General features: G+C 53.0%; 1 protein-coding gene across 1 annotated transcript; it reads left to right on the top strand.

Annotated features, from left to right (window-relative positions):
* Positions 1-2,801: 2,801 nt before the first annotated feature.
* On the top strand, positions 2,802-8,481 carry LOC308255898 (junctophilin-2-like; the record flags this gene model as incomplete). The annotated part of the gene is made up of 4 exons (XM_080683772.1): positions 2,802-2,934; positions 3,974-4,683; positions 5,477-5,571; positions 6,829-8,481. The coding sequence occupies 3 exons, from the start codon at positions 2,802-2,804 to the stop codon at positions 5,555-5,557; spliced, it is 924 nt and encodes a 307-aa protein (XP_080539898.1). The 3' UTR covers positions 5,558-5,571; positions 6,829-8,481.
* Between the last annotated feature and the right edge of the window lie 5,587 nt (positions 8,482-14,068).

The following is a 14,068-nucleotide window of genomic DNA, read 5'->3' as shown; positions in this document are numbered from 1 at the left end:
CTAGCTCCCGTAACGCCGTGGCTCAGAATCTCCCTGTCACTTGCTGGCTGTGTAAGTGTGGGCGAGAGCCTCACAGCACTGTTGTGCCAGATTTCTCCTCTGTAAAGGGGGGGATGGCGGTAACGTCTGCCACATGCAGTTATTGGGGAAATTAAAGGAGTGAATTTCGGTAAAGCCCTTGGCATATAGTAAATACTTGTTAAGTGCTAACTATTATTTTGCATCCTTGGGCAGTATACCTGTCTGAGACTCGGTTTCCCCACCTGTGAAGTAGGGACAGTAAAAACTACCTCCCAGGCAGTTTTGAAGACCAAAAGGGATAACATAAAGGGCTTGGCACATGGTAGGAACTGAGTAAAACTTACCTCCCTTATTGGGGGCCCAGTTCTGTGCTGGAGATTGAGATTCAGAGACACAGGTGCCTCCCCTGGCAGAGGAATGAACTCACCTGCACATGTGGGTGTTAATTTGGCCTTTCAGTTCCCCAAAGGCTCTGCGCTCTTACCCCCTCTCAGGCCTTTGCACATGCTCTTCCCTCTCCCTGGCTTGCTGTCCCCACCTCCCCTCTCAGAGGCCTAATTTAAGTATGCAGGTCTCACCGTAAATGTCACATCCTCCAGGAAACCTTCCCTGACACTCTCCCTCCCCATCTCTAGCAACTCTTTCTCCTCTACATTTTCATTGCCTTCTGTATTCTTCCTTCATGGCACATCTCATGACCCGCAAGAAGTACTTTTAATCCAGTTCCATTTAATGAAATAATTTTTGTTGTTTGTTTGACACGAGGTCAGGGCGTGGGCTTGTCTCATCCATAGGGATCTCTGTCCTCAGCTCCCGGCCACGCATGGCACATGCTCACGCACACAGGTCTGGAGTCACCCGGTCCACATTCCCAGTGCCTGCACTCATGACTCTGTGCCCAAGGGCAAGTTTAACTTCTCCGTGCCTCAGTTTCCTTTTCTGTACAATAGGGAAAATAATGACAGCACCAGCTTTTTAAGGCATTGTGATGATTACATGAGATATTCTTCGTAATTTCTTTAGAGCGGTGCCAGCCCATTCATAAATGGGGCTGTTATTATTTTAGTAGGTGCTTCTGTTTAATCAGGCTACTAACAGCTGAAATACACATCCCTGGAATCTCAGGTGTTTAATGCGATACACGTTTAAGACTTGATTAAATGCTCTACCTTTAATGTTTAAATTTAATGCTTAAACATTCCAGTGTGGGACTGTGGGAGGGGACTTTGCTCTATGTAATAGTCATTTATGGACCCAGGTTCCTTCCACAGTGTTTCTTAAAGTGGAGTCCACAGAGGGTTCTCTGGATGTAATCCAGGGAGTCCACGAAGTTGGATGCTGTTTTAGGTTGGATTCCCTAGAAGCTGAGTCTGAGATGGAGATGTTTGTGCACGTGGTTTAATGAGGAAATAGTCTCAGAAGAGAGGGGAGTGGAAGAAGCAGGATTGGATAGGGATGTAGCTAAGCAAGGATGTGGTCTTCCCTGGCATCCTGCTTTAACCTGATCCCACAGGCACTCTTGAACCTGGCTTGTACATAGAGTTGGTTCCTCTAGGTCAGTGGTCGGCAAACTCATTAGTCAACAGAGCCAAATATCAACAGTACAACGATTGAAATTTTTTTTGAGAGCCAAATTTTTTAAACTTAAACTTCTTCTAACACCACTTCTTCAAAACAGACTCACCCAGGCCGTGGTATTTTGTGGAAGAGCCACACTCAAGGGGCCAAAGAGCCGCATGTGGCTCGCGAGCCGCAGTTTGCCGACCATTGCTCTAGGTACAAGAGGGAACTGGGATGTCATCAGTCATTGGGTTTGGGCTGCCTGCCTGTTTGCAGGGTGGGGAGGTTATTTTGACCTTGGAGCAAGGTGGCTTCTATTGGTTGCAATTCTATGGGACAGCAATGAGCCATTCGCAGGGAATACAGCACCTAGGGGTGGGTACATCTGCCCAATAAAGGGATCATAGCGGAGCACCAAAAGAGTTTACAACGGATGGGAAAGCTACATCTTTATTTTTATCAGCCTCTAACTGAAATTTAGCATTTTCTTCAATCATGGAAATAAGCAATAAACTACAGTAGTATCAGCAGTATCTGTGACTTCGTCACCTGTAGAAATCAGATGACACATTACTATTGTTGCAGGTACCCTTGAAATATCCTTTATGCTAATCTATACTTTAAAATTGCAGTAGGTAATAGACCTGCTAATATTTTGTTTAATGTATTAATAAAGGACATATTGTATTACAAATTTGGTCCTTTAAATATTTTGATAACAGCGTGTCAATATAATTGCATTTTTTTTGTAATCATATGTCCTTTTTGCATTTTAAAACATTTTGAGAAAGGGTCCATAGGCGTCACCGGATGCCAAAGGGGTCTTTGACACAAAAAAGATCAAGTACCCTGTTCTGGGGCCTTGTCCTCCTTTGCATCTCACCAAGAACAGGAGAAAAAAGAGAGGAAGCAGGGAATCATAGGAGACGTTTTTATGGGCCAGGACAGTAAAGAGCATATATCACTCCTTCCCACAATGCATTAGCTAAGACTCAGTTACCTGACCATGCCTAGCTGCAAGGCAGGCTGGGAAATGTCTATATGTATGCCCAGAAAGTAGAGGAAATGGTCTGGGGAATGCACAGTATTGGGCCACAGGGCTCAATAAATATTCATTACAGCCTGAGTGAATGAATGCTCTGTCCAAGGTGTCTCTTTGTGAGTTGGGGAGAAGGGACAGAGAGAGGGCTGGGTCTCCGGAAGGATGCTGAGTTTCCATCATGTTGTCTCCTAGGACAAGCCATGCCAAGGCCAAAGCTGAGGCCGCAGAACAGGCCGCCCTGGCTGCCAACCAAGAGTGCAACGTTGCCCGCAGTTTGGCCAGGGAGCTGGCTCCAGACTTCTACCAGCCAGGTAGGGCCAGCCGAGGAGGGGACAGTCAGGACAGGGTCGGGGGAGGTCCCCAAGGGCAGACACTTTTCTTTTTCTTTGCTGGAAAGCTGAGACGCCCAAGTGTGTTCACAACAGCCTGTGAGTTCTAGAAGCTGTGGGGCATGACGCAGGCATGGGATGGTCTGACACAGCACTCGTGCTGAGATTGTGGTGGGGGTATCAGAGGCCCCCAGTTGCCGACTGGCCCCGCTCCAGGCTGTCTCTTCTTCCTGAGAAATGAGGCTGCAGAGTAAGGAGGACCTCCTGGCTCTGATACAGACCTTGTACTTAAAAGTGACGGGAGCCCCCCAGAGTGGGGTATTGTTGTTCTCTGCAGGAAGGGCTTTAAGGTGAGTGGCCTGATTAGATTTGTTTTCTAAACATTATTCTGGCTGCAGCAAGAAGACCAAGGGTAAACTAGATAAAAGAGCTGGGAACACGGAACTGTGCCTGCGAGGCTAAGTCGTTTCTGGTCCCAGCGCTCCCCCTGCTGGTCCCAGGAAGAGCGACACTGGCTGGCTGCCTCTGCCTTGGGTGGTCAGGCAATAGCTGTCACTGTGGGACAGGCCCTGCATTTTTTCACCTAATTAATCCTCTTACTAGTATTTATGAAATAGGCATGATTAGGCCAATTTTTCAGATAAGGGGATGGAAAGAGACCAGTATGACCGTAAGAGCATCAAGTCTGGAGCCAGACTCCCCGGGTGCTCGTCCTGGCTCTGCCCTTTGTCATCTGGTGCCTTTGGGCAAGTGATTTCACTTCTCCGAGCCTCTCTTTCTTCATCTGTAAAACAGAGGAGAATAACATCGACCTACAGGGTTATTGAAACTATTAGGCGAGTTAGTATTTGGAAATACTTGGCACACGGCAGATGGTGGGGAGGCACTGGCCGGGTCAGTAAAGGAGGCTCGGCGAGGTTGAGCAGCTTGCCCAGGGCACCGGGGGGGGGGGGGGGGGTGGTGGGGGTGGTGGGGGGGGTGGGACCGGGATTCGAACCCGTCCCCGTGTTACCTCCCGCAGGTCCGGAATACCAGAAGCGCCGGCTGCTGCAGGAGATCCTGGAGAACTCGGAGAGCCTGCTGGAGCCCCCCGGCCGGGGCGCTGCGGGCCTCCCGGGGCGGCCCCGGGAGAGCCCGCAGCTGCATGAGCGCGAAACCCCCCGGCCCGAGGGCGGCCCCTCGTCGCCGGCAGGGACGCCCCCGCAGCCCAAGCGGCCCCGCCCGGGGGCGGCCAAGGATGGCCTGCTGAGCCCGGGCTCCTGGAACGGCGAGTCGGGCACCGAGGGCAGCCGGCCCGCCACGCCGTCCGGGGGCCGCCTCAGCCCCGCGCGCCCCGCCACCGAGCACATGGCCATCGAGGCGCTGCAGGTGCCGCCCGCGCCGTCGCGGGAGCCGGAGGTGGCGCTCTACCAGGGGTATCACAGCTACGCCGTGCGCACCGGCCCCTCCGCGCCGCCGTCCTGCGAGGAAGAGCCGGCGTCCGAGGTCTCCGGGTCCGACTCCGGGCCCCCGTCCCCGGTCGCCGCCCCAGTGCAGGCCCCCGCGCTCCCGGCCCCGAAGCCCGCGTCAGAGACCCCCGCCAAGCTGGAGCCCAAGCCCATCGTCCCCAAAGCCGAGCCCAAGGCCAAGGCCCGCAAGACTGAGGCCCGAGGGCTGAGCAAGGCTGCGGGCAAGAAGAAGTCTAGGAAGGAGGCGGCGCTGGCGGCAGGGGCCGAAGTGGAAGTGGAGGAGGTGAGGCTGCTGCAGGAGGGGCTGAGGTCCAGGTCCCTGCAGGGGGCTGAGTTCAGGCAGGGTTCCGTGAGGGTGGCTTGCTGGGGAGGGTGATGGCACAGGATTGGGCTGGGGAACCCCAGCAGGGATGTGGGCTCAGTCATGGACAGCCTGCTCCCTGGTAGACTTGGGAGCATGTTATACTGCAGAGTCCCCCACGGTGGGACTGGCCTGGCCTTTGGACCTTTATCTGGTCAGCAGGGGGCAGTTCTTTGGAGCCTGGGGCAGCTGGGAGGCTAACAACTGGCAGGGAGGGAGGGGCGCATCTGCAGGGCCAGGGGGATCCTCTTCTACAAGGTGTAGCAGGGAGGGCTTCCTGGGGGTGGAGGAAGGGCCCACTAGGGCTTGGGTTCTGGCCCTCCTGGCTTGTTAGAGGAGGCTAGGATCTAGGTAGGAATTGCAGTGGCAGAGTGACGCCAGGCTCCTAGGGACTGATGAACGCAGCCCCCAGGACTTCGAGGGAAGGCCACGTTCCTGGGTTCCAGGCCCAGCACCACCCGCCGTGTACTTGGGACATGTCCTTGCCTGTCCCGGGACCCTGAGTGGTTCGGTTAATTGTTTCCAAGAATTCTTCCAGCTCTGATGGTCTGCCGTCCTGGTGCTGGACACAGCAGGGAGCGGGCCAGGGGTTGCTCTCATGAGGGCCCTTCGGAGGGTTCCTACTTTTCTGTCCACCCTGTAGTGATGGGGAGGGGGAGGAAGGGGTGGCTCAGAGGCCATGGGGTCTCAGGCAGCCTCTCTCCCTTGCTCCCAGGTCCCCAACACCGTCCTCATCTGCATGGTGATCCTGCTTAACATCGGCCTGGCTATCCTCTTCGTTCACCTCCTGACCTGACCCTCATCTGCCAGGTGAGGCTGGGGGAGGGGGTGGGAGCTCATCGAAAGTTCCGGGCACCAGGGTGTTGGAATTGCTGGAAAAAACGGCCTGTTGCCTCCCGGGCCTTCACCCTGTGGTTAATTGAGGCCCATCCCCCATCAGAGGTAGGGATCTAGAATGTGGATTTGATAGATCTTGCCCTACACACACACACACACACACACACACACACACACACACACACACTCGTGCACCGCTCATTAGCTCAACATTTGTGAGCACCTGGTTTCTATCAGGTGAGCACTGGGGGCTTCTCTCACTTACCCATTCATTTGACCAGCATTTACTGAGCAGCTGCTTTGCTGGGATCTAGGGATACAGTAGGGACTCACTCCTGTCCTGAGAAATGGGGCGAACACAGTGGGAGTAAACCCTTAATTTACAGCTGATTATGTAAAAGTCTCACAGCTCAAATGTCAAGCAAAACAGCTCTTGCCCCTGGCTCCCCAGACCCTCACAGGTCTGGAGTGAGTTCAGCTGGGATGGCTGGGCCCTCTTCGTTCTCACCCCCCAGCCCCCAGCCTTCCTGAAACCCTGCAGTCAGTTGGTTCCGTCCATTGGTTTTCTCCCTATGATGGGGCTGGGAGGGCGGTCTGGGTAAGGTCCCGTGAAAAGGAGGTAAAGTGGACTGGGCTAAAGGATAAGTGGTTCTCACTGGTCTCAGGCTGAAGTATCTAAAAGACAAACAAAATCGTTCTCCTGCTAGGACCAGTCTTTACAGGGTAAACCCTGTGCTTGGTGATGCTAACAGGATGCCTGCCTCCTGCCTGCCCCCACCAAAGGCCCTCCTCCTAGGTCCTAGCTTAGTGTGGGCTGGGGGATCCATCTCAGTCCCAGAGAAGGAGAAGGAATCCCTGTCCTGTTGCCATGTGAACAGCCAATGACATTAGGCAGTAGTGCCGCCTGGGGCAACTGTTGTGTGTTTCACAGGGGGTTGGGAATGAGTGCCACAGGGACCCGAAGGAGGGCGAGGGGTGAGCCTGTTGGCAGCCGGGAGGAGAGAGGAAGGGAAGCGTAAACCAGGCAAAGGGATCAGCACCTGCAAGTGAGCAGAGGCAGCATCCGGAGGAAAATGAATTGTGTCTGATCCCACTGAGTCAAAGCCGTGGGGCAGGTATCTTGCCCCAGAGAAGATCAAGCCTGAGGCTTGAACCCTGCCTTGAACCTGGCCCAGCCTCTGTGTACCCTCCCTCCGTCCCTCACCTGACCTTCTTGCTGTCTCTTTGCAGAGCCAGGAGTTCCTGCTGAGGACACACAGACCCACCTTTCTGCAGTGCTGGGCAGGGTGGCCAAGGAGGACTGGACTCTGGACCCGGAGCTCTGGGTCCCAGCTCACAGCCATGCTGCAAACATTTAAGGAGGCCTCTCATGGCGCCCGTGCTGGGTGATGGAGGTGCCCAGCGGGATAGAATGTGCTGGAAACCCTCCTAGAGCTTTGCCCAGGGGCAGGGAAAGCCCTGATTGCTCCTGTCCCTCATCCTCATCCACTCCCTCACCTTGTCCCTAGGTCACCCCCTCCTGGGCTTTGTGTGTTTTGGGAGAAGTCACCAAACCAGAGTATTAATATGAAACCCAGTCCCTTCTTGCTACCCCTCTCCCGCTTTAACGTATCCTCTGGCTGCTGGGCTGACAGCTCCCTGGGTGGGCCAGCAGCGAGGGAGACGCCCTCAGACGGTCTTGACCCAGCACACACTCTGTCCCCTGCTTACAGGTGTTCTGGATGACAGTAGAGGAAATGGACATGCTCGGTTTGAATATCCCAGAATGCAGTGCTCCTGTCTCCTCCCACCTGTCCAGCTAGCTTCCCTTCTGGACCAACGGAAGAGGAGGAGACGGGAGGGACTGGAGCCTTTGGCTAGGAAGCTACTGACCAGGTGGCCAGGGAGTGGGGGTGGGAAGAAGGCCCCTGTGTTTGGGTGTGTCTGAGCCTGAGGCTGGCATTGCACTTAGAGTTTCAAGTGTGCTCAGGGTGCGGAGGTCACCGTGCAGGAGCCTGGGCTGGCGAGATAAAGCTGCCGTGACGCCCGGTGAGTTGGTTTGGCTGCTTCCCCCACCAGGGCCCACAGCAGGCTCAGGGGGACATTGTGCATGGAAGCTTTTGGAAGCCCAGACAAATTACCCTGGGGCAGACATGCAAGCAGGTGCTGAAGACAGGCGTCTTGTCAGCAAGCATTTCCCAGGGAGAGGAGCAGTCTGTGTGATGACGAGCCCCCCAGCTGGCGTGGCAGAGGTTTGCATGCAGTTCATCACAGATGTTTGGTGCCACCCAGGTCTCTGGGCCCTGTGCTGGCTGGGGTGGGTAGAAGCTGAGGGCTGGCAGAAGCTGCCCCTGGGAGGACGGAGTGAACGTTCCGGGCCCCCAGGCAGGAAGGACACAACAATGACATCCAGGCAGAGCTGAGGGGCTGCTGCTCTCCTTCCTCTGTTCCCGTGGGCCTGGGGCCTGGGAGTGGTGGCCCGGCCTCCCCAGGCCAGCGCTGCGACCGGAAGTGTCTTCTGATGGGGTGTGCTTTCCCTTCCCCCTCAATACTTGGGACCTCTGTCCAGCTTCACACTTGCTGTTAAGCCCCGCGGGCCTCGCGGCGTGGCTGGGTCATGGACTGCCTTTCTGCGGAGAGCAGCCTGCGGATTCGCCATCCTCCACGGGCCGGGGCCTGTGGCTCTGCCTCTGTGTGGGCTTTTCTGGACTCCTAGGGAATGAGGAGCAGGTCGGGCACTGCTGAGGGCTGCCAGGCTCCAGGCCTGGGCTCTGGGTCATTGTCCAGGTTTCTTGGTCTGGCCCAGGCTGTTAGCTTCCAGGCCTGGTTTGGGGGCTGGTGTTTGGGGCAAGGGTTCAGGATGCTGCAATCTGTGCGATAATAAATCTGCATCTGCTCACAGGCTCCGGTGGGGCTGCGGTGTCTGCTTGTGGGCCCGGGACGCGGGACTGGTGGAGGGAGTGTGAGAGGCTGGGGGCCCTGGGCCATGCTGGTCTGGGCTCCGTCTCTCTCTTACAGTTCCCATAATACCGTGAGAGGGGCAGCTCCGAGACACAGACTTTGCAGGGCAGACCCTGAATCTCTAAAGCTGAGTTCCAGAAGCTTCCCTGAGCAGCATATGGTAGAAGAAAGAGCCCACCCTTTGAGGTCAGGTCTTCATAGGCTCCAATCTCGCTCACCTACTTATTTTACTTCTCTGAGCCTCAGTTTCCTTATCTATAAAATGGGGAAGGTGCCCAGCCGGAGTGGCTCAGCTGGTTGAGCATCGTCCTGTGCACGGAAAGGTAACCTGTTTGATTCTCGGTCAGGGCATATACTTGGGTCTTCCCCACCCCTCCCTCTCTCTAAGTATGTCCTCGGGTAAATGGGGGAAGGTAATAGAACCAGGTAGCTCGTGGGGTGGCGGTAAGGATTACATTAAGCACTGAAGCTTATGGGAAGTCCAGCTGTAGAAAGCAGTTGAGAAATGAGATTTGTGTTACCACTACTGTTGCACTACAGTGCTGTCATTAGCCCTGGATTTTGATGGATTACCTTGGAAGCCCCGAAGGGGTGGAGATGATTCAGGTCCCAATCAGATAGCCACAGGACGTTTCAGAGGGGGACCCAGAGGCCATCTTCAGAGGCTCAGCAGAGAGACTGGCCCCAGGTTGCACAGCCAGTCAGTGGCAGGGAAGCAGTTGTCCTGACCTGTTTGTGAATCAACACTTTCCATTAAGTTTCTCCCAAAGACGCAGTCCTGGTCACATGGTTGTCGGAGAGCATCCCTCGCCCATCAATAGGCTGGAATCCAGGCAGGTGCAGGAGTGGTTCGGTAACCTGGTTCTCTCCCCAGTGCCACCAGTGACTTGCTGTGTGTCAGTCATTACATCTGACTGTGCCTCAGCTTCTTCTGCCACGAAGGTCATAGTCCGTGCCATCGCCGTGTTCACAGGTAGTACAGTTGTGAGCATTGAAGGAGGTGTATTATGGGTGATAAAAACGTTTTCAAAACCCCAGAATGATCTAAAGATCACCCGAAAGGATGGACTTGGAGGAGTGGGAACAGGGGAGTGGAATGAGGAGAGAGTTCTAATCCCCAGGACTTTGATAATATACTCAACAAGGAAAGGGTGGGCAGCCAGCCCAGTTGGCTGGTCTGTAGACTGGCTGTGCGTGTGTGTGTGTGTGTGTGTGTGTGTGTGTGTGTGTGTGTGAGGGGAGAGAGGGGTTAGGGACAGCAGGATGCTATATTAAAATCACCTTGGATGGTTTAAAAAGAGGCTCCTTCCTGAGCCCCTATTGGAACCTGGGAGTCAGGTAAGGCTGTCGGAGTCGGGCGCCCCCTGGTGGCCCAGGTGCAGCCTGGTTGGTGTCTTTTCCAGTCCAGGCCAATGGCAGCTCCAGGCAGTTTGGTCTGGGATTCATTTAAGGTGTCCTGTGCTGTAGGGAAACCAAAACCACCTTGTGGGCAATGCCCAGGCCCATGATCAGTTTGGTCTGGGATTCATTTAAGGTGTCCTGTGCTGTAGGGAAACCAAAACCACCTTGTGGGCAATGCCCAGGCCCATGATCACTGACCACTGGCTTGGGGTCTCAGCAGGACTCTTCCACAGAAGAGAAAGGGAGGGAGCCCTGGAGCTGTGGGATTCAGATTTGGGATTTGGGGCAAGAAGGGAATTTTCATAATCTCTGATAGAGCCATAGAGGATCTGTCTGTGCTGGAAGAGATGCTTTTGGCTGCATGTAACAGAAAACCAGCCAGATTACAACCTTAAATGGAAAAAATTATATGGAGCACCCTCTAACATGCACGACAAACAACACAAAATGCAAACAATACCTAAACTGTACAACACAGAACTTGCACGTATGCTGAAATTAAAATAGGCTCTTAATTTTTTTTTCTTTGTGCAAAATTCTGACTGTGTCCATGGAGGCTGAACTTCTCCCTCCCTCCCCCTCTCTCTGCCCCTGTCTTGCTGGCCCACCAAGAGAAGGGAAGGCCCACATTTGATGGAGTCGGGTGGCTGTGGGTCAGACACTGCTATGTGGTGGCAGAACAGCAGTGTGGTTCGGGGCAGTAGCTAGGAAATCATGCCGCTGGTTTAACACCTCAAAGCTTCTTGGTTTTCTTTTCTGAGATGATGGCTACCACTGTCTGTTTGACCCTAAAGCCCAACTTGGCTCTGAAACCTCTGTTAGGCTCGCTACACTGCACTGCAGTTCTTCATGATGAGCACGAGGTGGCGCCACTGCTCCAAATGTGAGGGATCTCATGCATTAGCTCAAGAGAAGGGTGTGTGTGTGTGTGTGTGTGTGTGTGTGTGTGTGTGTATATATATATATACACACACACACATACATACATATATATGTGTATGTGTGTATGTGTGTATGTATGTGTGTATATATATATATATATGTATATATATATATATACATACATACATACTAGAGGCCTGATGCACAAAAACTTGTGCAAGAGTAGGCCTTCCTTCCCCCGGCTGCCAGCACCGGCTTCCCTCTGGCATCCGGGACCCAGCTGGCTTCCCTCCGGCCCGGGGTTCGTCAGGAAGGACATCCAGAATGACATCCGGTCTAATTAGCATATTACCCTTTTAATATATATAAATCCAACACCATTACTATTCTCTGATTCACCACAATAATAGCAGCTATTATAAATTAATCCCTTACTACATGCCAGGTAAGCACTTTACTTGCATTATTTCATATATTTCTTACAACAGCTCTATGATTTGAAACTGACTGTATTTTACAGATAAGTTAAGATTCAAAACCAGGCCTGTCTGCTTGTCTGTCCTCAAAGCCCATACTCTTATTTTTAAATCCTCACCTGAGGATATTTTTCCATTGATTTTTAGAGAGAGTGGGAGGGAGGGAGACAGAGAGAGAGAGAAACATGGATGTGAGAGAGACACAGTGATTGGTTGCCTCCTGCACACGCCCGGATCAGGGCTGGAGATTGAGCCTGCAACCGAGGTACGTGCTCTTGTCCAGAATCGAACCTGGGACCCTTCAATCTGTAGGCCAACCCTCTATCCACTGAGCCTAACTGGCCAGGGAAAAGCCCATATTCCTGACAATGTCTTCAATGGATGGCACAGACTAGATGCTCGGAGGCTGCATTTGTCGGGCAAACTTGTTTGGGCCAGCATGGTGCCTTAAAACCCATTGAACTTAAATGCTTTGGGGCTGGGCAGACACTCTCCACTTAACGATAGTCCTCACCTCATTGGTCTAGGAATGAGACAGAAGCTGGAGGGAGAGCCATCTGTCCCTCTTCAGATTGGAAGGGTCTACCAACGGCCCGCATAACGAAAAGACCCACCCAAATGTACATCACGGTGATTTCAAGACTTGACAACGAGAAAACTAAAAGCTACTAAGAAAGGGAGAATGCACGCAACATGCCAGGAAGAGGGGGGCAGGGTCGCATTAGATCTTCCAGCAGCCATTCCGGAAGCTAGAAGGCAGTGAGGCCTCAGCATTCGCAGAGAAAGTGACTTTCAGCCCAGGCATCTTCGCCGGTCAAACCAGCAGCCAAGTGTGAGGGGAGAATAAGTACGCTGGCAGGCCTGCACATTCACTTCCCATCTCCCTTTTCGTAGAAAGCTACTGGTGGATGTGCTCCAGCACAACAGAGGAGCAAAACCAGGAAGAGGAGTAGACGGGATCCAGAGAGAGACCCTTCGGTGGAGAGGAGCCAAGGGATTTGCTCAGTAACATTGGAAGGAAGTTTCTGGTAATGGCGGTGAGGCTGTGAGAAAGAGGGGAAATTGGGGCATGGAGTGTCTGTCCTTAGGCAGAGTGAGTGCCTAGTTCTGTGAGATTTGGGGACAAAAGAGGGACACAGGAAAATTACACAGGAGAAGAACAAAAACCAAAAATTTACTCGAGAAAAATAGGAAAGAACTCAACTTGGCCCATCAGTCAACATTAGTTCACATAATCATGATGTCAACCTGGAGTACTGACTTAACCACACCTCTTAGGGAGCTTCATAGGGAGGACCGAAGAAGAGGAAGCAAAGAGGGGGGTGTATGAGCACTAAATCCTCTTTTTTCCACAAAAAGAAGTGAGTTCATTTAAACTGATGTGCCAAAAATGAGTGACCTAGACCCATATTCCTACCAGTGACACCAGCAGCGGGGCTCTGGAGCAGGCCGGCCTCATATTTACAGGGTGAGTCAGGGTGCAAAGGGAGGCCCTACCAGAGCCCTCCACCTCCCTTCCCCTCAGACAAGCCTCCTGCAGTGGAGGGGCCTTGGGTGTGCCTGTCCAGACCACCTAGTGTGCACGCCCAGCTCCATCCACCGCCCTCTGCCCTGGACGACACCGTGGCCACCTCTCAGGGGCAGGAATGCACGCCCCGGCAGCCGGAGAACTGGCCACAAGCCCACGTAGGCCCTGGAAAATGCAGTGTGGCTCAGAAAGGTGAAGTGCTACAGGTGGCACGACTCCTCGGCTCCACGGACCCCTAACCCTGTAGGGAGGGCATCAGAGAGGCCGGGACCCCCAAAAGGCAGAGTCCTGTTTCCTGGCCTAAGGCAGCAACCGAAAGCCCAGCCAACGCTTCTGATACATCCGTGGTTCTCAGCTGGGGTGGTGTTTCCTTCCAGAGGCCAGCTGGCAATGTCCGGGAAGGTATTTGGTTGTCACACCTGGGGCACCGGGGTGCCACTGTCATCTAGCACGGAGAGGCCAACGATGCCACTCAACTTGCTACAATGCACAGGATAGCGCCTCCCTGCACCCTCACTCCTCCCCAAAGAATTACCCAGCCCCAGATGTCTGCAATGCCAAGGCTGAGAAACCCGACTGTGTGTGTGTGAATCTGGAGGACAACAGACTTGGGGGGTCAGACTCTGGCTCTGCCACTGACTTCTTCTGGGATCGATTATTCCACCTCTCTGTGCCTCAGTTTTCTCATTTGTAAAATGGGGCGAATGGCAGCTATTTCACAGAGCTTTTATACATCAAATGAAATGGACTTGATATATAAAACGCCTGACACTTAGTAGGCCCTCAGTAGTGTTATAGGTGTTCCCTTAGATGGAGGATAAAATAGATGCATAAACAATATGAATCAAGAAATAGCAGATGGAAAAAGACTTGGGGTGGTGAACACAACATACAATATACAGATGATGTATTATGGAGTTGTACACCTGAAACCTATATAATTTTATTAACCAATGTCACCCCAATAAAGTCAATAAAGAATAAATAGTCTATGCATCTTTATTTGTTAAATAACCGAGGAACGAGCTTGAAGAGTCGAGTGTGTGGTGGGCTGGTGGGAATTGGGACAGCAGAGGACAGCTGTGTTGCTGTAAGCTGCGTGGCACAGCTGACTTTTAAGCTACGTACATGTAGTACTGAAGTTTTTAAATTGAAGTCAGGGACCTTGGACTTGACCATTCTTCCTCCCATGTAGATGCTAATTGCTGTTATAAAACAGCATGAAATTACTGTGTCGGTGTCC

Source organism: Plecotus auritus (assembly GCF_963455305.1).
Source record: "Plecotus auritus genome assembly, chromosome: 8".
In the NCBI taxonomy this organism is placed as follows: Eukaryota; Metazoa; Chordata; class Mammalia; order Chiroptera; family Vespertilionidae; genus Plecotus; species Plecotus auritus.
Note: the sequence above shows the minus strand (reverse complement) of the source record. Positions and strands in the feature narration are given on the sequence as shown.